General features: G+C 35.4%; 1 protein-coding gene across 3 annotated transcripts in view; it reads left to right on the plus strand.

The window, feature by feature from the left end:
* Positions 1–26205, plus strand: part of LOC150076909 (RCC1-like G exchanging factor-like protein) — a 161805-nt gene that overhangs the window by 24444 nt on the left and 111156 nt on the right. For 2 of the 3 annotated variants that reach the window (XM_090386027.1, XM_090386026.1), the window contains exon 4: positions 18484–18609. The exons of the other annotated variant lie outside the window; for it this stretch is intronic. In XM_090386027.1, coding sequence (XP_090242153.1) covers positions 18484–18609 — 126 coding nt within the window. The remainder of the gene's footprint in view (positions 1–18483; positions 18610–26205) is intronic. 3 annotated transcript variants of the gene reach the window in all.

The following is a 26205-nucleotide window of genomic DNA, read 5'->3' on the forward strand; positions in this document are numbered from 1 at the left end:
CCTTTTGATGGAAAACCACAGAAGCCATTGAATGGAGGGTGTTGGGAGGTGTTTTATCAAGAACATTAATACATGAGTTGGAAGAAAAATGGGCTGCTAGCAGGTCAGCTTTATCCTTGGCTGAAGTGACAATAGAACCATCTGGTTTTGACAGAGGTGGGAGTAGAGATGGGCAAAAGATGCAACCAATAGCTTTGGCAAGAGACCAGAATTCTTGGCTACCATTAGGGCAAGAAGCAAGTTTTCTGCTCTTAGTCTGTTCAAAATCAAGTTTGGACTGATTAATAACTGCTTTACAATTATTGTAAGCTTTGGTTTAGGAAGAAAATGAAACTGAAGAATTGGAAACAAGCCAATTACGATATGCAACATTCTTCTCTTGAACAGCCTTAGCACATTAATTAGAAAACCAAGGTTTACATAAAGGACGAGATTTTAAAGGGACTAACGGGGATACCCCGGTATGATTTTCAATATTACACTCTGACTCCCAATACATTCTATACCCAGACTAGTACTCTATAATATATATTTGCAGGTTGCACAGTGGTTATAATCACCTTCTCAGAATGGGTGGAAACAAGGCAATTACAATATGCAACATTCTTCTCTTGAACAGCCTTAGCACATTTTTTGGAAAACCAAGGTTTAGATAAAAGACGAGATTTTAAAGTTGAGTGTGCAATAAAGGATTCCATTCCTACAAGAATAATTTCACTGACACGATCTGAGCAAACATTGATATCACAAGTTTTGAAACAGTAATCCAACCAAGGAAATGAAGAAAAGAAATCTCGCAGGTCATCCCATTTTGCGTTCATGTAATGCCAAACAATACAAGGTTGGAAATAGCCATGAGATAAAGGATCCATTGGAGAAGAGACAATCACCAAGTTGTGATCTGAGGTACCTAAAGGACTACTCACTTTGACTGTGTACATAGAAGGGTTTTTTATGAGAAAAAGATCAAGCGTGTTGGCTGTATGGTTAGGATTATCTGGTATTCTTGTAGGTAAATGAACAATATGTGCAGGGTCATTAGAAATTGCAAAAGCCTCAGCATCTCGACCAGCTGGGTCGGTGTGACTAGAAAACGGAAGCCAGCTGGAGTTGTGAACATTAAAATCACCAAGGAAAATTACCTCGCTGTTACGAAAGTTGAACTGGAGAAAGTCAAGTTGCAAAGAGAGAAAGTCAAAGAGTTCCAAGTGGTTAGTGAAGTTGGGAGAATGGTAGAGACAACAGTTGATGACACAATGAGGTAGAGAGATTTTAAGCCAGAGAAGATCGAAAAGAGGAGATTCCAAATTACCAAGTCTCTGACAGGAATATCGGTACGGACATATGAAGCGAAAGAATGCCCTTTTGAATGCCCTTTGAAGTGAAGGAATCATATAGCGAATAATTTGGGCAACTGAGATGAGCAGTAGTTGAATCAACCGATAACTGAGATTCTGTCAGAAACAGTACATGGGGGTTTTGCAGACTGCAAGTGGAAATGGACATCATTGAGATTAGAATTGAGACCACGTATATTTGTGAAATGAACTAGGAAGTGTTTGGGAGGTTTAGATCTTTTCGCAGATAAGCTTACTCTATTAGTTTGACAATTCATGGTGTATTCAATAGTAAGAAAAAAGTGGGAGGGGACATGCTGTATGAAGTAATGAAATTTTTGGATATGGCATACACATGGTAAGAATATACCGAAATCCTTGACATAACGTAGCCTAGACCAGTGTTTCTCAATCTTTTTACTCTCGTGGCACATTTTCCAAAGAAGAAAAATTTCGCGGCACACCTACTTAGTCATAGAAGAAGAAATTTCTAAATTTTGCGGCACACTTGGAAAATTTTGCGGCACACTAATGTGACGCGGCACACCCTTTGAGAAACACTGGCCTAGACAATGCCCCCACAAACCCACTACTCAGACTCTCTCCAGTGACTATCTGGCAGAGTAGAGGTAGCAAGATTATACACTAGCTGATCCGAAGCCTCCTGAAGGGTTACCAATAGGTTCGGTCCAGTGTACTAACTAGCGGCCGGCCTGCAAACACCGTTTTCGAGCTGTACACTCGAAATGTAAGAAAGATTGGATCTCGCCATGATGTTTATCATAACCTCAAAAGTCATCAGTCATACTGTATGATGGCAGAGATGTGGAAGGGTTGACCGGAAGTTAGCTCTGGAGACTAAACATGGGTTCCACCACTTCAAGCCTCTAATAAGCAAAGTGGTGGTATTGCACCGGTTGATGAGAGTCATCTACCACTAGATTGATGTCCATATGAAGAACTGCTTTGAGGGTGAGGACTGCAAAGTTTGTCAGCTAGACATCTGAGGGTAGACATAACTGAGTTTTATAATTCCCTTAAAGGGAATCAGTAAGTGAACAAGGGAAGATACTCTCAATGGTGGAAGACAAGAACTATATGGTACAAGTATAAAATCTTAGGGAGTAGTAAAATGCTGGATCTTGTGAGTAATTTGAAATAAAATTACCTGAAATGTAATTTGATTAAATTATTTTTCAGTAACTGATGGAAAAAAGTTTGATTAAGTTCAAAGCAGAATTGGGTGGTCACTTTTTTGGCAGTGGGAAAAGTGAGCGATTTTTTTTTTTTATTTGGTAGTTGCCAGAAATGGTCTGTTTTTTCTTTCATTATTTGTCCATTTGAATATTAATCCATAGACATACTGCAGCCAAAATGATCCCTGTGACAAAACTACAGGCACTCCCCGACTTAAGTAATACTCGATTTAACTTTAAATGTTAACTTAACTTAAAAAGATCGTGAAAACTTATTTTGTATCCCGTAGGAATAAATGGAGGTATCGTGAAAACATCGCAGTGCGAACCCGATAACACATTGTTTTTTTGGTAATTCGTTCCAAGACCTTGAAGTTGAAAATTTTGCTATATAACCAAGCTGTTTCTCTCTAAAATGTCATTTTTATAATGGAGTGCTTCCTTTTCATCATTATCATATATTCTGTTATAAAAATCAATTTTGAATGGCTTTGTTGATATTTTTCTGGAGGTCATGACCATAAAACAATAAAAACAATTTGCACTTTTTGGTTTATTGGGCTTTTCTGTTAGTGCATCTAATTATAAATGGATAGTAAACTTGATCTTGTTGCATTCTGATAACTGGAATTATGTGGGTTTTTGCCTTATAGTGCAAGGTGTTTCCCCTTCACTGAAATCTTCAATTATATAAGAAACAAATAAATTTGCAGAGTCATCTCTTCATTCCTATTTACTTATTACAATGATGAATGTTATGAAAGCCATCAATGGAAAGTGCAGTAGCAGTGCTAGGAAACCAAACAAAATTTATTTAGAAATGAAGATGAAAATGATTAAGAAGTAAGAAGCAGGGCAAAGCTTGCCATCTACTGCATGGGAATTAAGTCTTGCTGCTTCAACAGTGAATGCTATTTCAAAGGACAGTGCCCGTATAAAAGAACATGTTAAAGGATCAGTGCATTTAAGATTAACATTAAGATTTAAGATCAACAGTGATTACAATACAGCGTTCTGGTGCTGTATTGAAGATGGAAAAGCTATTAATAATATGGATGGAAAATCAGATTCAGAAGCAAGTGCCCCTGAATCCAATGGCCATTCAAGCAAAAGCAACAAGTATTTATGAAGATATTAAGAATAAGTATGGCAAACAAGGTCTCCGTAGCCGAGTGGGCAGGAGCGGGAGTGCAGTAGCACACACTCTTTGAGTAGACCGGGGTTCAAGCCCCTGACTGCTGAATGCGGTCGATCTGCCAACCCGCACTGGACCAGCGTGGCAGATTATGGTCCATTTCCCTCAACATGAATTGTTGAGGAGGCTTCCATCCTGCAGTGGGTTGATAATGGCTGCACTTTACTTTTTTATGGCAAACGTCAAGTGAAGTTTGTGACAAGCAATGGATGGTTTTATAGGTTCAAGCATCATGCTGGTTTACACAATGTTAAAGTATTCAGTGAAGTCACCGGTGCCAATTCTGCAGCAGCAGAGAAATTTTGTGATGTGTTGGAAAAAACCCCTTCTAAATTTTCACAGCTCTCAACCTCTGCAGCAGCGAAATTATCAGCTGGAGACGTTGATTCTGGCAACGATGCTCGACAGGTAAACTTTCTGACGTTTTGCCTCCTTTTTTTATAATTTTAAAATTTTGAAATTTTTGTGATTGCACACTTTTTTAATTTTACTAAGCATGAGTTAAAAAAAAAAAAAATAAAATAAATACAGTAAACCCCCGCTATTCGCAGTATCTGTATTCGCAGTTTCGCGTATTCGCGGTCGCTGATTTAATATAAAATGAAACCTAAAAAAAAAATGTGAATTTTAAAGCGCCGTGAATATTTTCCGCCATAAAAAAACATGGACGTGGCTAAAATTATCTTTCCCGGTCAAAACAGCGCTCAGTGGGTGGGGGGAGAGGGGTGACAAAATCGCGAGCGTGGATGTTTCTCGCTAATCCTTGTTCAGTATGTGTTATGCGCTTGTCATGGAAGGTTTCGTCGTTTGCTTTTAATTTATATGCTTATAAATTGAATAAATTTATAAATTGATATGCTTACAAAAATGATAAATCTACCATTTTGCGGTGTAAAACAGACTTTTTCGAGCGTGTTAACGGAAGAAAGTGACTTTATTGTGGACAAGTTCTTTCTAACCCGTACAAAAATATGGCTACGAATAACAAGGGAAATGTGAAAAGATCAAAGAAGGTGATGACATTAGCGAATAAAATTGAGTTATTAGACAAAATTTCTAATGGTGAAAGTGTCTCCTCAGTGGCAAAACATTATAAAATCAATGAGTCAACAGTACGATCAATCAAGAAATCGGAAGAAAAAATCCGCCGTAGTGTCCGTGAAAATGCGCTAATTGCTTCAAAAATTTGCTCTGTAACTCGTGATGTTAAATTAGAAAAAATGGAAAAAGCTTTAAATCTGTGGAGAGAAGACCAAACTCAAAATAAAATTCCGTTAAGTTCACTCATCATTCGTGAAGAGGCAAAACTCCTTTATCAACACTTTAGCGAAACTGGTGATAGCACTGGCGGGATAAGTTTTTTTGCTAGCAAAGGCGCTGGTTTGAAAGATTTGTTTGAAATTTCTAATAAATATTACATTTAATATTAAATTGTTTCTTATTTTCATTTCGATGCCATATGCTTGTATTTCACTATGTACTGTCTATGTACATAGTCATATTATGAAGGTACCTATAATACATACATAGACAAAATTTTAGACTAGTTCTTATATATTTCATACTTTGGAACAGAACCCCTTTATTACTATGGGAGCCATAACTCAGTATCACGTTTTCGTTATTCGCGACATTTCTCAGGAACGTAACCCCCACAAATAGTGGGGGTTTACTGTACTTCTATTTACATGTTCGTCGAGCATTTCTTTTTTGCTTCAATCAAATTCAGCAAGCATAGTTGTGAGTGCTGCATAAACCTTTAGGAAAATTCTGACGTAAAATTCAACTTATGCAAACCTTATGTAAGTAGGGCAGTGTCTGTATTTTCTGCTTTTCAGTGATGATGCCCATCTAGCTGTAACTCACCCTACCTGTCAAAAGAGTATGCTTTTTGGTTTCTCTATTAAAAAAATCAATAGATAATTGATATTTTTCAAACAAACATTCTAAAATTAAAAACATGTAAAACTATCAGATTTAATTTAGAAATAGTTGCCTTTGTTTTTAATTGATTTATGGTGTAGACCACTTTATTTAAGAAATGATTCCCATAGGAAATTGAATACAAGGAAATTCTTGTATGGTGCTTTTATAAGCTTCTCAAAAGGTGGTGTACAGAAATTACCCCACATGCAGTCTGTGTTATAAAAGTTTTATAAAAGAGTAGCTATTATTTTTATGAAATTGATATTTTATTTTTTATAGTGCTTATAGGTGTCATTGGCAAAAAAAATATTCAAAGTGAAATAAAGTACAGCCGCTCCCCGGCTTACATAATACTTGACTTATGGAAATTCGACTTTATGAATGAGAATCTCAGTTATTGGTTGATTCAACCACTGCTCATCTGAGTTGCCCAAATTATTCGCTTTTTGATTCCTTTCGCCTCAAAGGTGGTACTTGTGCATATGTCCGTTCCGATATTCCCTGTCAGAGACTTGGTAATTTGGAATCTCCTCTTTTTTGATCTTTTCTATCTTAAAATCTCTCTACCTCATCTGTCAAATTCATCTGTTGTCTCTGCTGTTCTCCCAACTCCGTAATCACTTCCAACTCTTTGACTTCCTCTGTTTGCAACTTGACTTTCCCTAGTCCAACTTTCCAACCAGTGAGGTAATTTTCCTTGGTGATTTTAATGTTCACACCTCCAGCTGCCTTCTGTTTTCTAGACACACTGATCCAGCTGGTCGAGATGTTGAGGCTTTTTCAAACACTAACAACCTCACACAGATTGTTCATTTACCTACCAGAATACCGGGCAATCCTAAAAATACAGCCAACGTGCTTGATCCTTTTCTCACAAACAATCCATCCGTGTACACAGTCGAAGTGAGTGGTCCTTTAGGCACCTCAGATCACAACTTGGTGATTGTCTCTTCTCCAATGGAGCCTTTATCTCACGGCTATTCTTAACCTCATGTTGTTTGGCATTACAAGAATGCAAAATGGGATGACCTGTGAGATTTCTTTTCTTCTTTTCCTTGGTCGGATCACTATTTCAAAACTTCTGATGTCAACGTTTGCTCAGATCGTGTTAGTGAAACTATTCTTGTTGGAATGGAATCCTTTATTCCACACTCCATTTTAAAAGTCATCCTTTGTCTAAACCTTAGTTTTCCAAAAAAAGGGGTTAAGGCTGTTCAAGAGAAGAATGTTGCATATCATAATCGGCTTGTTTCGAATTCTTCAGTTTCATTTTCTGCCCACACCAAAGCTTGCAACAATTGTAAAGCAGTTATTAATCATTCCAAACTTGATTTTGAACAGACTAAGAGTTGCCAAAGCTATTGGCCACAACTTTTGCCCATTTCTGCGCCCACCTCTGTCAAAATCAGATGATTCTATTTTCATTTCAGCCAAAGATAAAGCTGACCTGCTAGCATCCCATTTTTCTTCCAACTCATGTATTAATGATCTTGGTAAAACACCTCCCACTATTCCCAACATGCCCCATTCAATGCCTCCTGTGGTCTTCTGTGAAAAGGATGTCAGAAGGATTTTGACAAACCTTGATGCTAAGAAAGCTCCAGGTCCCAATGGTATTTCTCCACTTGTTCTCAAAACCTCTCCTGAACTTACTCCTATTCTTTGCTGCTTTTTTCACTTTCTTATTCCAAAGGTGTTTTTCCTTCTGCTTGGAAATTTGCTCATATCCATCCAGTTCCTAAAAAGGGTGACAAATCGCTCCCATCCAGTTATCTTTCCATTACAATTACTTCTACTCTTTCTAAAGTAATGGAGAAATCAATTAACTGCTAACTCTTAAACTACCTAGAAACCTTCCATCTGATCACCGACCGTCACTATGGATTCCGTCAGTGTTGATCCCACTTGTGAATATTCTGGTTCATGTTACCCATTTATGGACAAATTCAATGGATAAGTTCGGTGTAACACAAGCAGTTGCTCTTGACATCTCAAAGGCTTTTGATTGTGTTTTGCATAAGGGTCTTTTAGACAGGCTTCCATCTTATCGGTTGCCAACTGTTTTTTTTAATTGGTTATCCAGTTTTCTCTCTGACCGCTCACTGAGGGTGATGGTAGATGGCTCTGTCTTCTAACTTCTCCACTAATGCTGGTGTCTCCCAAGGTTCAGTTCTTTCCCCCACTCTTTTCCTCTTGTATATTAATGACCTTCTTCCATTGACTGGAAATCCTATTCATAGTTTTGCTGATGATAGCACATTGCATTCCACTTTCCAGTTCGAGAAATCTTGACCTGCTCAATCAGCTTCAACTTCTCGAATATCTGCTATCAATTCCTTAAATGCCAATCTCCACGTAATTCTCCAGTGGGGCAAAGACAACTTAGTTGATTTCAATCCTTCTAAAATTTAGTCTTGTCTTATATCTCACAAAAAGGATTCTTCTGCTCCTATGCTTATCTTTGGTGACACTCCAATTTCTACGCAAGATGATATATCTCTTTTGGGGATTACCCTGACTTCTAATCTCACTTGGCACAAGCACATTACAAATATTGCTGCTTCTGCATCTAAAAAACTTGGTTTTCTCTTTCACTCTCAGCGTTACTTTTCTTCGAAATGGCTGTTCACTCTCTATACAAATCACATATATGCATCCTACCATGGAATATTTTTTACACAAATGGGGTGGTGCCCCCAAAATCTCTCTCAGTCTTCTAGATTCCATTCAGAAGAGGGCAGTTAGGTTAATTAATGACTCATCTCTAACAGAGTCTCATAGATGTACTGTTTCGAAGGAAAGTAACGCTGAGAGTGAAAGAGAAAACCAATTCTTTCATGAGCACTGTTCATCTGAATTATCTTCTAAAATTCCCACTCTCTCTTTCAAAACAAACTGAACACGTGCTGCCAACATCCATTTACTGTCCAACTCCAAACTCACAGAACCAACTTTTCATCTTCCTCATTTATTCATTCAACTGCTGTTTTCTGGAACAACCTTCCTTTGTATTTTTTCCTGAAAATTACATTCTACAGAAGTTCAAGTCTAATGTCAACAGATATCTTCTTTTGTCTTCTCAACCTCCAACCCATGCACGGTAGTAAGTACTATAGGTTCTAATACCTCTTGTGTTTGGGGTTTTCATAAAAAAAAAAAAAAAATGTAAGTTTTTGCCGGCCGGTGCAAACTTAAAAAAAATCATGGAAAGATATTGCATCCCATAGGAATAAATGGAGGTATCGTGAAAATGTTGTAATGTGAACCTAATAACAAATTGTTTTTTTTTTTTTTTCTTTTGGTAATTTGTTCCAAGACCAGAATTTGAAATTTTTGCTCTATACGTGAGCTATTTATCTCTCTAAAAAGGTCATTTTTATAATGGAAATTATACTACGCTGTCATCGTTATCATATGTTCCGCTATAAGAATCAGTTTTGAACACCTTTGTGATAATTTTCTAAAACACATTTCTGGAGGTCTCTACCATAAAACAACAACGAAAATAGTTTTCACTTTCACTCTGACCCCTCACTGAGGGTGATGGTAGATGGCTCTGTCTTCTAACTTCTCCACTAATGCTGGTGTCTCCCAAGGTTCAGTTCTTTCCCCCACTCTTTTCCTCTTGTATATTAATGACCTTCTTCCATTGACTGGAAATCCTATTCATAGTTTTGCTGATGATAGCACATTGCATTCCACTTTCCAGTTTGAGAAATCTTGACCTGCTCAATCAGCTTCAACTTCTCGAATATCTGCTATCAATTCCTTAAATGCCAATCTCCACGTAATTCAAGGAAAAGCTCAATAAACTTTCCAGTTTATTGAGCTTTTCTCTTAGTGCAATCTATTATAAACGGGTAGTAAACTCGATCTTATTGCATTTGCTATAATACCGATAACTGGATTTTACATTATGGTATTGTGGTGAAATGAGTTACCCTTCACTTAAATCTTCTATCATATAAAAAACATAAATAAATTTTCAGAATCTTCTCTTCATTCCTATTTACTTATTACAATGATGAAGGGAAAGGGACCGACGGAAAATGCAAATGCTAGGAAATGAAACAAAATTGATTTAGAAATGAAGATGATTAATTAAGAAGTATGAAGCAAGACAAAGTTTGTCATCTATTGCATGGAATTAGGTCTCCCTGCTTCAACAGTGAATACTATTTTAAGGGACAGTGGGCGTATAAAAGAACATGTTAAAGGATCAACGCATTTAAGATCAACAGTGATTACAAAACAGCGTTCAGGTACTGTATCGAAGATGGAAAAGCTATTAATAATAAGGATGGAAAATCAGATTCAGAAGCAAGTGCCCTGAGTCCAATGGCCATTCAAGCAAAAGCAAGAAGTATTTATGAAGATATTAAGGATAAGTACGATGAACCCCAAGCCAAGTTTGTGACAAGCAACGGGTGGTTTAATAGGTTCAAGCATCGTGCTGTTTTCAGAACATTAAAGTATGCGGTGAAGTTACCAGTGCTGATTCTGTAGCTGCAGAGAAATTTTGTGATGTGTTGGAAAAAACCTTTTCTAAATCTCCACAGCTGGGTGCTTATCAGCTGGAGAGTTAATTCTGGCAATGATGCTCGAAAGGTAAAACTTGCTGACATCATGCCTGTCTCCTCTCTCTTTTTATAATTTTGAAATCTTTGTAATTTTGTACACTTTGGTAATTTTTCCTGTGCATGAGATAAAAAAAATTGAATAAATAATTCTATTTACACATTCGTCGAACATTTCTTTTTTGCTTCAACCAAATTTTCTGCGATCAACCGATAAACTGATAAATAAGGAGATATTTGTGAGTGTTGGTGAACACAATGACTGAACAGCTGTTGAGACATTAGGGGAGATTATAATTACAGTGGTGTTATGAGTTTTGCAAAATTGTTTTATGCAGTTATGGAGTTACTAGGTTTGTGAAAATGGTTATTTGGCCGTTTAATAAATTTATTGGAGTTACAAGGTTTTCTGAACCAGTTAGTTCCTTCTCCTAATAGATGGCACGAAATGTCATTTTCAACCAAAAATGGCGTTACAAGGTTTTCTAATTATGGTGACGATATAATATGTATATAGTCAATACTCTGCTTATGGTGTTTCTTCTTGTAGCATTTAGTAATTAAGGAACATAGCAATGTTGAACATTCTTTTTATCATTTAATTTACCAGAATAGTCTATTTTCAATTTTTAGGTAAGATTAAAAATTTAAAATTTGTCGTATAGTGGCCCCTTACAAAAATTTTCCCAGTCCATCATATCCAACCCTCCACTTGTTAAATGAAGGTGACATCAGAGAAGCCCTAGACCAGGGGTCCCCAAACTTTTAGAGAGGTGGGCTACATATGAATTTTTGGAATATTTGGCAGGCAGAGAAAAATCCTAATTACCGAAAACTACATTCTCTGCATAACTTTAATGTTATGCGGAGAAACAAATCCTATACCTACCTATATCTACAGATTCAAAAAGAAATCAATGGATATGTAATACAAAATGTACCAGTTTGTGTATATCAAATTTTAATTATTACTTATTTATTGTACTGATCTCAAAAATAGTCAGTAATAAAACAAAATTATAATTAATGTGATGAATGTGGTTGTAGATTGCGACTAGTTTCATAATATCGGGTTTAAAGTACTAGTTCCAATTCTTAAAAAGTCATGTAAATGTGGGTCAGTTAGACATGATCGTATTTTTGATTTTACATATTTCATTTTTTTGAAAAGGTCTGCTGACATATACGTGTACTTCTGAAAATTGATGTAACCTTTCTTGCAAAATTTTTAATTTTTGGATAATCTGACTCAGATAATGTTGAATAAAATTGAATGAGATTTTCATTTTTAAATATTGTATTCAGTGCTTTTGATTTAGATTAAAGATCTACCAACTCTAATTGTAAATTCTCATCAACATCATTGACGGTACGTCAAACGGATTTTGGAAAAGTTCAACACCTTTGAATTATTTTTAAAATCAGAAAAATCTAGCCACAAAGTTTTCCTGCAACAAACTAATGTTTTGAACAAAATTTCAGTGGAAAAATTACAACTAGGCATATTTTTAGATAAATTATTGCAACATTGAAAATGTGAAAAATTATTCCAAAGTAAAAAAAAAAAAAAATCCGAAGTAGTTGACTTTTAAATAATTCCAGTTTTGTTTCAAATGCTTTGACATTATAATACGATTCATTGACAAGTTTGTCTCGTCCTTGTAGTTTCATATTAAGAAAATTCAGGTGTTCACATATATCTGTTAAAAAGGCAAGGTTCCACATCCATTTTAAATCTGACAGTTCCAGAACAGGTTTTAATTTTTCATTCATAAGTAGATCTATTTCGATCCTAAATTCAAAAAATCACTTCAACATGTTACTATGAACCAACCATTGTACTTTTGTGTGGTATAACAAATCACCATATTCAGCCTCAATTGTTTCAAGAAAAATTTTGAATTGTCTACTATTCAGACCAGTCTTGCGAATAAAATTTACTGTTGACATTACAGTTGACATGACTGAATCTATGCCCAAAAATTTTCCATGCAAAGGCTGCTGGTGAATTATACAATGAAATTTCATTGGTTTTTTTAATACTTTTACTTTCAAGATATTTATGAAGTTTACCCATGAACCCAATTTTAGTACCAACCATATTTTTAGCGCCATCCATCATAACCATTGATAGCAAATCCCAATTTAATTTGAGGCCGTCAATTGCTTCTGACACACTCAAAAATATATTTTTATCTGTTTTATATTTCAAGCTTTTTAATGCAACTAGCTCTTCAATTACTGCAAAATTTTTATTTGCACCTCGGATATAAATTAGTAATTGTACTGTATGGCTTGTATCTTCACTATCATCAATTGCTATTGAAAAATGTATGAATTCACAAACTTTTTCTATGAGTTGATTTTGAACATCAGCTCCTAAATCTTCAGTTCTTCTTGTTACAGTTGATGAAGATAAACTTACAGATGCAAAATTCTTTACTTTCTCAAGACATATTTCTTCAATTGCCAAACAAATTTGTTTTACAAATTCTCCATCCATAAAGGCCCTTCCTTCTTTGGCAATGATTTGGGAGTCTTGAAAACTAGCTCTAACTGCAGATAAATTTTGATGAGTAAAAGTTCTAATCTTCTGTTATTGGCTTTGAAAAGTTTGGGTTAGTTCTTGGAATTTGTTCTGCCGCAAAGCTCCTTTAAATTTATCATAATTTCAGGCATGTTTTGTGGTGTAGTGATGGTTCACATTATATTCCTTGAACACCATTTTAACATAAAGGTTATTATTATATTCATATCACTCTTATATCACGTGAAATAAATAATATAGTTTATTAGACTGTTTGCCTAATAAACTACATTATTATAATATAAAACTTATTAGCCGAGTGGTCAAGGAAAAGAGTTCAGTAGCACACGCTCTTTGAGTAGACTGGGGTTCTAGCCCCTGACTACTAAATATGGTCGATCTGCCACTCCACACTGGACCAGCGTGGCAGATTATGGTCCATTTCCCTCAACATAAAATTGTTGAGGAGGCTTCCATCCTGCAGTGGGTTGATAATGGCTGCAGTTTACCTTTTTTTTTTTTATAAAACTTATAGTTTTATATTATAATATAAAACTATAAGTTTTATTAATTATATTACTTATATTATTAATTATATTATAATATAAGTTTTATTAATTATATTACATATAGTATTAATTATATTATAATAAAATATATTATTAATTATAATATAGTTTGATAAGGTGATGTTTAGGGTATCTTACTGATACCCATCATCAGACTATACTGTGGACAGAACAGAAAGGGCTGCAAATCTGAATATTTTAGGATATTACAGTTGCAATTACCAATAATACAATTGCAATTACCGATATTACAATTTGCAAATTACTATTCTATACTATTACTATAATTACTATTACTATTACTATACTAAGTATTAAGGTTTGAATTGCTGTTACAATAGAAAACAGGAAATCTAAGGTAATACAAAGAGATTAAATTCATACCTGCCAACAGCCTCCTCTTGCCAATGCTAGCAAAAACTTTATGTGCATACAGGCTGCCAGCAGTTAATTTATAGCAGAGGGATTAACTCCATTAACCAATAGGATAGTGTCATGTTTTTATCCTGGATCCAGGGTTCTTGTATAGTAGCAGCCGGGGGTGACCTTTGCTCCTATACTCTGAACATCAGGGTTCATATGCAGGCTGGTTCAGAATCTTATGGATACCAATGATCAGACCATGCTGCTGGTGCCAGGTTTTATCCTGGATCTGGGATTCTTGTGTAGTGGAAGCCTAGGGTGACCTTTGCTCCCATACTCTGCACATCAGGGTTGGTGTGCAGGCTGGCAAGGGATTAGGAAATCCCTAATTACTGTCTCAAATGCCTATTGCTATTTATTGACAGGGTCAAGATTAACGGATTATTTTAAAGATGTTTCAAAGAATAGCTTTGAGTGGAAATAACAGAATTAATACCTAACAAGACTAAGCTGATGACACAGAGGCATTAGCACTATTAATTAACCAACGAACGTTAAAATAATCTGTAAAATGTGTTTTTTATAAATTTTATTGTGATCTTATGTAACCATTAATTTTTATGATCTAATTGAAATATCCATGGGCCGGATAAAATTCTTTCGCAGGCCGGATCCGGCCTGTGGCCGTAGTTTTGGGGACCCCTGCCTTAGATGTTGAGGTGGGGAAAGTGTATTTATCTGAGCATCACAGACCTATGCTGACATTTACATTTACTTGTTTTTATTATTTTATCTACCAGAATCAATCTTTTATTTCATTTTAAGGCAAGATAGGAAGATCAGATTTGTTGTACAGTAGCCCTCCTACAAAAATTATCCCAATCCATCATATACACCCCCCCCACCAAAACTTGTTAGAGACTCACTTTATAGATTGAATTGACACTGTGTTAAGAATTATGTGAAATTAATATTGCATCAGCTGAAGATAAAAATTGAGGAACATGCTTGGCATATCCACCAGGGTAATATGCATGGAAGTTATGTGGCTTATGATACCACTAGAGAGAGAGAGGTGTTTACCTCTCTTTGTGGTTGATTAGCTTGGCCCTCCTTAGTGGACATTAAATAAAAATAAAAGTGCTGTTTAAATACAGTAGAACCTTATAAATTTGGTAACATTGGGACTTTGCCCTTGCTGGATTTTTGAAAAATTCCAGATTTAAAAAAAAAACTTAATGCATACATCTACACTGGTAGTGATATTTTGGTTTAGCTTTGTAGTAATGTTGCTGTTGCTGCAATTATAGCATATTGTTCACTTTAGAGAAACATTCCATAGCATCACTTTCTAAACCCTAAATTAAAAAAATAATAATAATAAATAAATTGCAGGAAACTTAGTTATAACCTACTGAAGCAGCATGCATCCAGATGTCAGTTAAAGTTGTGCTGTGATGTGATTAAACAGTTTTTTAATAATCAGACTCCATAATGTCTCTCTCATTGGTTGCTCTTAATGAGATCTGGCAACTACCATTATTCAAACTAAAAATATACATATATTTTTTAGTTTTCCCATTGCTGCTATTGAAACAGCAGCAAATTATTGTCAAAATATTTACAGCCTTGATTGAAGACTACTTTAGAAATTCCTCCAGTCATTTGAATGGAGGAATTTCCAGTTTCCAAATATGGGAATTGAACCCAGACCTCTAAAAACAAATGACACGTGGTGAACCACTATACTATCGTGGAGAACTGTAGCTGACGTACTATGAGTACTAAGTGTTACTTACTGATATCATGGGGGCTATTGCAATATTTTCTGACTTATGCATGGCAAAATAGTAGCTGTGCATGGAGGAAAATAACAATGTGTGGTGCACATAAATGAAGCTTATAGCAGACATTGATAGGACTCCCCCTTCCTTCACAGCGTGTGACCACTGAATTTTTATATGGTTTCTCAGATGATGATGATAAACATAAGTGGAAGCATAGTATGTATAATTAATCTGTACTATTAAACATGAGATAGCCTTTGTTATGTCTCAATGAGCTTATGAGTTAATCAGTAAAGGACATTACAAGGAATCATACAGCACGAATTAATTAAGGGAAAATACTTGCCCATATAAATTTTTAATATTTTAGTTTATTATTATTTTGTAGAAAACATTGCAACTCAGCTACCAAACAATTCAATTACTAAAATATAGATTGACTGTATTTCTGAATTCTGCTTTGGAATCCTGCCATCAAGCCAGAAAAGGGCCATTTCAATTGCTAGAGTTGTTAATTGATCTGCCACATTCCTGGAAGGCTTGTGATAATCAAATGATTGTCACTGGAATCCAGAAATGTAGCCACTATTCAGGGAAATTTTTTGAGGACTGTGTTATAAAGAGACAACTACCTAAACCTGTGGCTACTGCTTAGGCATCTACCTAAATCTGCAGCTTTTGTTAGTTGCTTGAAGCATTGTGCTTAAAGGCATATGCAATTGCAGATTCGAGATAAACCACTTTACTAACTTATCTCCATTTTTGCAAACTAACTGAATGTAACAGTTTTAGTATTATAAGTGAGTGGAAAGTAAGAAACAAGGGAAAATGGGCAATTCGTTGTAACTTCATTTTAATATAGAATTCAGATTTTTTATATTAAAGTAGAGTAAACCCCTGCTATTTGCAGGGATTACATTCCTGAGAAATAGCACGAATACTGAGTTATGGCACCCATAGTAATAAAAGGGTTCTGTTCCAAAGTATGAAATATATAAGAAAAATTAGTCTAAAATTTTGCCTATGTTTGTATCATATGTACCTACATAATATGACTATGTACATAGATAAACATAGACAGTACATAGTGAAATATAAGCATAAGATATTGAAATGAAAATAAGATAATTTAATATTAAATGTAACATTTATTAGAAATTTCAAACAAATCTTTCAAAAACATATCAAGAATATAGGTTGCTGGGTGAAAAATAACTCGTAATAAAAAAATGAAGTTTGTTTCTTCATTTTTTTATTGAGCTCCTTTTGTATTTCCCTGTAAGGCAAGAGTAATTGTTCTAGGTCTCGTTTAAACTTGATGCTGCTTTCCAAATCCATTTCCACCACGTTTTCTGAAAGTTGTATGAAGAAGCTAAAGATTTCCCTTAATGATTTGTTATTTAATTCTAGTCTAACAATGTCGAGATCTTTCTCCTCAGGATTATTTTGGTTCTCATTTGATCTTGTCACTAATTCATCCACCTCTTCTATTGTAAGTTCATCTGCACGAGTCTCAATAAGTTCTTGAATGTCTGTTGCATCAATGATTTCAAAGCCCACGCCCTCTATTCCTTGTGTGATTGCTGCAATATCGGCAACCAGTTCATTGATATTGGGGATTGTTTTAGCAACAAACACTTTTGGCCACAATTTTCTCCATCATCATCATCTGTCATCATTCTGCTATTCCATGGGTCGACGTATGAAGCCTCGCCATCATTCCCTGTCCGTGTACTTCTCTCCACCGTAGCTAGCCTTTGCTAGCTAAAAAACATATCCCGCCAGTGTTATCACCAGTTTCACTAAAGTGTTGATAAAGGTGTTTTCCTTTTCACAAATGATGAATGAATTTAACGGAATTTTATTTTGAGTTTGTTCTTCTATCCACAGATTTAAAGCCTTTTCCATTTTTTTCTAATTTAACATCACGAGTTACAGAGCAAATTTTCGAAGCAATTAGCTCGTTTTCACGGACACTACGGAGAATTTTTTCTTCTGATTTCTTGATTGATCGTACCATTGATTTTATAATGTTTTGCTAATGAGACGACACTTTCACCATTCTAATAACTCAATTTTACTTACTAATGTCATCACCTTCTTTGATCTTTTCACAATTCCCTTGTTTTTCGTAGCCATGTTTACATAGGGGTTAGAAAAGAACTTCTCCACAATAAAATCACTTTGTTTTAACCCTTAACACACTCGAAAAAGTCTGTTTACACTAACACGCTGCAAAATGGTAGATTTTTCACTTTAGTAAGCATATCAATTAAAAGCAAACGATGAAACCTTCCATGACAAGCATATAACACATACCGAACAAGGATTAGAAGGAAAGGTCTGCACTCACAATTGTGTCACCCCTCTTCCCCCCACCCACTGAGAACTATTTTGACCAGGCAAGATGATTTTAGCCACACTCATATTTTTTATGGCTGAAAATATTCACTGTGCTTTAAAATTCACATTTTTTAGGTTTCATTTTAGATTAAATCAGCAACCATGAATATGCAAAACCGCGAATACAAATACTGCTAATAGAGGGGGTTTACTGTATGTCACTTTGATAAGCACTTTAAAAATGTTATAAGAGCAGTTGGTGAACAACCCCCCCCCCCTTAAAAAATTCATAGCAAGAGTATTGATTTACAGCTATCAATCATCATTAGTAAAGGCAGTGAAAGCTAATGTCAGCTGTCACGTGACTAGTCACACGAAATCTGAAACAAAATAGCACTTCTTTTACTGTAATGATACGGAGATCACTGATCTTGCTGTATATCTGAGCACAGTCCTTAAAAAACTTCCCATGTAGTTGGATTGTAAAGTAAACTGAAATGTTAAATACTAAACTGAAATATTAAAAATTCCTGTGGAAAGTTGTTTTTCCTTTATTCAATACAGCTAATGAATTGCTGTTTTAATATATTAACATATAAACAGTTACTAATTTTCCTTAATAAAAAAAAAACAAGAAGTATATAATTAAATTTTTTTTTATAGGTCATCCACTTAATGTATTAACAGCACCTGTTCCCATTTCCCTTCCTCTTTTGGATAGCACTACCAAAATTATAAGGGTTGCTTGTGGAAGGTCACACACAATAATTTTAACTGATAAGGAGGGATGTAAGTATTGGAATTTAGGAAGAATGTTAAGAAACTTGTATTTTTAACTGTTTTTGTTTGTACCTATTTGATGGAATTATGGAGTATATATTCTAAGTAATAAAATATAAAGTATTCATACTAAAATATATATTACTTAGTATATACAATATATACTAAGTAATAATATTATCTAAAGTGTATATACTTTAGGTAATAAAATTTAGGTTATAGAGTTCCATTTGCAGAGAATATACCTGATTAAACTATAGTGGTATAAAAGCATAATAACATTTCACTATCTCCTTGTACACTATTCAGAACAATGAGGGGGAAAAAAATTGGATATCTTTATTTTTATTGCAACACGGAGAGATTTGATTTTTTTATAGTTATACCCTTATAATTAAAAAATAATTAGAAGGGTATAACTATAAAAAAAGTTATTTAGGTTGCAACTAAAGATCTATCGGAGAATACCAAATTTATACCTGATGTATTGTATAAATATAGTGCAAACGCATCATCATGCTTTAGAGTCTAAATACCTGATGTAATCTAATAGATATTTTAAATTTATTTATTTTTAGAAAATATGGTCAACCAGTGTGACTGTGATTTAAATGAGCATTATGTGTAGCTGCTGTAACAATAAAGTTATTAATACTTCTTTTGCCATATGCTATCCTGGAGTTTAAGCAACAGAACTAATGTGGCAGCCGAAGGATTATTGGTTAAATTTGATTATTGCAGTGCTTCTATTCAGATATGTAGTAACTTTGGGAGCAAGGAGAGGGACAGGGTCTTAATGGGCCAAGCAATTATATGGGCTGTGTTAGAGTTGCTACGCAAACCTTCTTGTACACTAATGCTAGGAGCATAGTAAATAAATCTGATAAATTTGAGGTACTGGATGTCATCAAATGTGATAAACATGGTGCAAATAGAAATATCAGAAATATGCAATTCTGACATAGGGGAATGCATAATTTGAATATAGTGAGTACAATCTATACAGAAAGGATGTATATGCATTTCTGTGTAGGTGATTCCCTGAATCATCCTAAAAAATCACTAATATCATTTTTGTTGTAGTATTTCTGCATAGCCTGTCATGCAGAAATACTACAACAAAATGTTTGTTGTAGTATTTCTGCATGTTGTTGTAGGTTTGTGTGTTTAGTATTGTGAACTTAGCAACTAGCCAGCAGAAAATCCACAGGAACTAGCCAGTTTTGCTGGCTAGTTCCTGGATTTTGTGTTGGGCTGTCCTCTGAGCCCCATAAAAAATAATAAAATAATTTAATCATTCAAAAAAAAGGAAGGAAAAATTGGTTGGTAGCAGGAGAGGAAAGGAGATTTATAGTCAAGATTAGATTAGGGTTGAGACAAAGAAGGCAACACATGGAAAGGAATGCATGATTGGGTTTGTCCAAGAGCACCATTAGAAATTGTCTTACAACCTTCATATGCTATGTGACAACTACTTAGCAGGTTCAAGTAGAACAACAGAGGGAGAGAATCATACTGCCAAAGATGCAAAGAGGACAGGTGTGAAAGGAAGGAGCAAAAAGCTATGTTTTTGGTTAAAAAGCACAGCATGGTGTGATGCAAATACTAGGAAAACAACAATGAGAGTAGGAATCTGTTATAGGCCAAATGACTGTGATGAGTATAATGAACAACTGACAGATAGGGTGAGCCAGTAAATCAGAATGTCTTATCGTGGGGGAGTTTAACTTTCTGGCTATTGATTGCAACTTGTAGATTGGTCACTTAATCAGCAGCAAAACATTTTTGGATTTACTGGATGACTCCCTTCTCTACCAGTGTGTTAGAGAGGCAATAAGAGAAAGCAGTTATCTTCATTTGATTATCAGCAATGGCTCATCTGGGAAAGGAACCACTAGGTGGAAGCGATTACAGTATATTGACAGATTTAAAGACATGATTGCTATCAAAGGTAAAGGAAAGGGATTTTGCTTCTGCTTAAGTAATTACAATGATAATAGACAGTTTTTTAATTGTCAGATGAGCTAATAAGACTAGTGGCATAAACATAAATACAGTAAACCCTCAATTTAATGAACTAATAGGGGAGGGATGTCCATTGATGCTGAAAGTCCGTTAAATCGAATGTAAATCGGGGGGGGGGGGGCTTTTTTATTTTTCTTAATGTAAAAAAAAAAAGCTTTAATATAATATACAGTACTGTACAATATAAAATTATGTTGCAGTTTGGCCTTTGATTTATGGATATCAGAAACAGTTTGTTTTTTTATGCTGTAAATTTTACAAATGTATTACTGAGATGCCTTGTTCTAATTTCTCAATTAGCTCTAATTTCTGTGCCACATTTAAGTTCACACTTTCTTTTAACTCTATCACTTGATGCCATTTTAAATTGTAAGGATTGCAAAATTGCAAAATGCAAAGGGGAGTACAACGTCTACAGAAAGGATAGACAGAATAGGAGAGGAGGAGGGGGTTATGCTATTAGTTAAGAAACACATAAAATCCAAGGAAGTGAAGCCAGTCGACATCGCTGGACAGTGCAGTGTCGCGTCAGTTTGGTGTGACATAAGCATTGGGAGATCAAAATTGAGAGTAGGAGTGTGCTATAGGCCTAATGACTCTGATGAGTATAATAAGAAACTGTACAGGGAAATAAGAGTGGGCCAGTAAATCAGAGAGTCTTATAATGGGGGATTTTAATTTCCCAGATATTGACTGGAATTTGTGGGTTGGTCACTCACACACTAACAAGGCTTTTGTGGATTTATTGGATGATTGTTTTCTAAATCAGCATGTTCGGGAGGCAACTAGAGGGAGCAGTACTCTTGATTTGATTATCAGTAGTGATTCTTCATGCATTAAGAATCTGCAGATACAAGAACCACTAGGTGGCAGTGATCACAGTGTGCTGAAGCGAGATTTACTCAAGGAGGTAACTACCATCAGGGGTAAAGGGAAGGGTTATTGCTTTCGTAAAGGCGACTACGATGGTCTGAGACAGTATTTAAATTCCATATAGTGGGACCAACTGATGATGTTACCAACAGCAAACTCAAAATGGGAAGCATTCAAAGAACTTATCTTGGAAGCTACTAGGCTTTACATGCCAACTAAGAAATATTGTTCAAGGTTTAAGCCTAAATGGATGTCAGATGAACTAATGAGACATATGGCAGAGAAGAAAAATGCATGGGATACATATAAATTAACATGTGATACAGAAGCCTATGATAGATATAAGTTGATCTGTAACCAAGTTACAAAGGAGGTTAGGCAGGCGAAGGCAGATTACGAGACATCTTTGGCAAGGAATGCAAAGAAAAACAGCAAGGAGTTCCTTACTTATGTAAACACTCGAAGGAAGGGGATGAATCAGATTGGTCCACTTGATATCGATGGTTCAACTGTTGATGATCCTGCTCAGGTAGCTAACAAACTAAATGAATATTTTGCATCTACATTCACACATGAGGAGTTATTCAGGAAGGGGAATGCCCTAGATGAAGTAAACACTGGCAGTGAGCTAGATGATCTTGTCATAATTGAGAGTAAAGTGGAGGAGAAATTGTTGAAGATAAATACAAGAAAAGCACCTGGGGTGGATGGGATCTATCCAGTTATATTAAAGGAGGCAGCAAAGGAAGTAAGCAATCTGTTAGCCATAATTATGAGAGCTTCCTTGGACTCTGGGGAGGTAACCACAGACTGGAGATGTGCAAATGTAACCCCAATTCACAAAGGCTGACACAAGTAATTATAGACCTGTGAGTTTAACTTCTGTTCCCAGAAAATTAATGGAGGCACTGGTTAAAGAAGCACTGCAGGATCATCTAGAAAAGACTTCAGTTATAGCTCGGACACAGCATGGTTTTGTTAAGGGGAAGTCTTGCCTGACCAATTTGATTGGATACTATGATGTAGTCACAAAAGAATTGGATGCAGGGAATAACTTTGATATTATATATTTGGATCTTAGAAAGGCTTTTGATACTGTTGCACATGGAAGACTGCTGCACAAATTGGAGCAGTGTGGCACTGGTGGCAAATTGTTGCTATGGATAAAGGGATGGTTGAGTGGCAGAAGACAGAGTGGTAATTAATGGACACTGCTCATCGTGGACTAATGTTATTAGTGGAGTCCCTCAGGGTTCAGTGTTGGGTCCATTGTTGTTTTCTGTATTTATAAATAATATTGATGATGGTATATCAAGCTTAATGTCCAAGTTTGCAGACGATACAAAGGTTGGCAGGGTTGTTAAGGACACTACTGACGCTATGCTGCTGCAACAGGATCTGGAAAGGTTGAGCAGATGGGCTGAGAGGTGGCAAATGAAGTTTAACCTTGACAAATGTAAAGTACTACAAATGGGAAACAGCAACCTCAGAGCAATGTATCAACTCTGTGGTACTACACTGACAGTGGTAGAGAATGAAAAGGACCTGATGGTAATTGTGCAGGCAGATATGAAGTTCTCTGAGCAGTGCAGATGGGCTGCATGAGTAGCTCATGGTGTCTTATCAATGATATACAGGAATTTTTCTAGCAGGGATAGGGAGGTGATTACTCCCTTGTATAAGGCAATGTATACAGGTCTGGAGGCCTCATTTCAAGAAGGATGTAGAGCTGCTGGAACGAGTACAGAGAAGGGCAACAAGGTTAGTGAACGAAACGAAGGGTTGCTCTTACGAAGAAAAGCTTAAGTTTTGCAAATTACACTGTCTGGAGACTAGGCACCGGCGAGGTGATCTGATAGAGGTGTACAAAGTCTTGAATGGTTTGAGCATGCTCAATGCTGATGGGATACTGCCTCTTGCTCAGAATAATCACCTGAGAGGGCATAAATTCAAATTGAGGAAAGAGAGATGTAGAATAGATGTGCGAAAATTTGCCTTTAGCCACCGGGTAGTTGGTTGGTGGAACAGCCTTCCATCCCTTGTTGTGGAAGTTGATAGCTTAAATAAATTTAAGGCTGAGCTGGACAGGTATTTCGAATGAACGGAGGGAGGGATGAAATGGGAGTGGGTTTTTTTTTTTTTTTTTTTTTTTTTTTTGGCTGATGCTGCATAAGCTTGCTTTCTTGGATCATATGCCTCTACTAATGCTAATGCTGAAATTATTTAATAAAGTCACAATTCAGAAATCTCAGAAACACTCTGTATACAACCTGACCGCACAATAGCTTGAGGCAGACTGAGACTGAAACAAAGCGAGTCTGTAGACCTGAGTGTCCAAGTCATGTTCAGCTCCCAAGTCACTGCCTGCTCTAATCTGTTATCTGTAATCTGGGAAAACAGCTATTTGAAGACATTTTCAGAAAGAATAAAAAACAATTTCCTGAATATGATTATAAAAATAAAAGAAGGTAATTATCAAAACAATAATGGAAATAGGTAATTATTATTTATTTTTAATTAATAATAACACTGAAGTTTTGTATAACCTAAAAAAAAATAATATGGTCAAGATTAATATGTACATTACTGTATTATTATTTGTCCGGTCCGTTATATCTGAAATCTATTATATCGGGGTCCGTTAAATCAAGGGTTTACTGTATATGGGTGATTATAAATTATCAGGCACAGAAAAGCCTGCAGTGAGTATAAACTAGTGATTACACTTGTTTGCAATCAGGTTATTAAGTTAACATATAGTAACCTGAGGCTGAATATGAGAAGTCTTTGGCTAAGGACCCAGAAGAAAAATTGCTGTGAATTCTTTGCTTGTGATCACTAGAAGTTTTTCAGGATGAGGATATCAGAAGTACACCTAATTCTGAATCAGAAGTTGTTGGCTAAAAGTAAATAAGGCACCTAAGGCTGATGGAATCTGTCCAATTATATTAATAGAAGCAGAAAAAGAGGTAAGTACACCTTTACCCATAATAATGAGAGCATTTTTGGGTTAAGGGGGATATCCCTGCAGACTTAAGATGTGCAAATGTCTTTCCTCTTAAATTGTGGAGACAAACTTATTCAGAAAGTAAATAAATAAATTGATTGATAAGTTTCTTATATTTGTATTACAAGTTTTTGTTATACAGTTAAAGCTCTTTATAGCAACCCTCTTTTTAAGATCCCAGCATGTTATAATGACTTATGGGGTAGTCCTCACCAATTTCTTATAAACTTAATGTAATATAATGCAAATTTAATATTATTTTACATTCATGTTAATGGCTGTGAAGGATGAATAAATTCTCTATAATGACCCAAAAAATTTCCACCACTCTCTTGTTTTTTACTTATTTATTACAATATTCATGTTTTAAAATGAAAGAATATTAAAACTAATGACTAGCTGGCAGACTGACCATGAGAAATTACTCGGTGATTTTCCATGCTCATTGGTGAAATGAAATTAACTTTGTATAGAAGTTCATTTCGTTATACAGTGCATAACAACTGTTAGTATATTGGTGTGGTTCCTACAAAGTGGGTAACTTTGACAATTGCAGACAATATTAAAATTTTACAATCTATAGATAATGGCATGTGTTCTGAGACCACCATCCCTAAAAGCACACTGTTCACCATTCTGAAAGATCAAAACATGATTGAAAGCTTAGAGAAATCTACTGCACCAGGTAGGATCAGAGCATGAAAGGTGAGGTATCTGGATTTTGAAAAGATACTCTTGGAATGGCTAATTATGACGTGCAAAAATGTTCCCATATATGGCAATATTTTAAAAACTAAGCCTAAATTCAGAAATAAATTATTATTCATATACATACACTGTGATAAATAATTTTAATAAATGAGCATTACATTACAAACCCTTTACCGGGTTCTTGTTCACATGCATAATGAGTCATTATTTTTTTTTTTTCATTTTTATTAGCAAGCGGCCCCTAGCCAGAAACCGGCAAATCTGCTATATACATATATATTATATACAGATAATACACACATTCATATGATATACAGAAATATAAATTGTGGTACAAGGAACAACAGGACAAGCACAGGTCACAATGAGCTATATGACATCATTAACTACCAGATTAATTACACTGTTTATTTCAGCATCTTTAACTGTTAGACAGAATTCATGTCATTAGTCTATAAGCCTTCTAATGTTCTTTCCTCAAGTTCAATTAGCACTAATCTTCTCTTGAATAATTCCTTGGAAAATTTTTGAAAAGCCTGGAAATCTTCCTCAGACTTAATTAGGCCTCATCATTCTCAGTCAGGTGAGCAAGATTGGGATTAGCAAATAAAAATTAATTTCTAAGATCCTGAGTACTTGGATGAAAGAAAGCTGGAATATAAAACATGACACCGTGTCTCCAGAGCCGTGCAGTGACACTGCAACCATTCCGAAACACCCAGCTAATTCAGCTGGGTGTTTTAGAGGGAAAGAACCTGCGAGTTATTTCACCTTTATTTGAGTTGGCCCATCTATGATTCCAAAGAGTCATTAAGATATCTAAGATTCGCTTGGTACAATGAGCTTGGCCTCATTCTTAGGATCATTAGCCAAATCCAACTCAAGATCACGAATAATAAAAGGAGTTCCACGCCAAACATTGAAAGTCATTACTCTGTAAATCAGAAAGAGGTCAATTCACATTTTTCTTGTGACAATCTGTAGTGCAT

Source organism: Mastigoproctus giganteus, chromosome 12, assembly GCF_048544385.1.
Source record: "Mastigoproctus giganteus isolate SK-2022 chromosome 12, ASM4854438v1, whole genome shotgun sequence".
Classification (NCBI taxonomy): Eukaryota; Metazoa; Arthropoda; class Arachnida; order Uropygi; family Thelyphonidae; genus Mastigoproctus; species Mastigoproctus giganteus.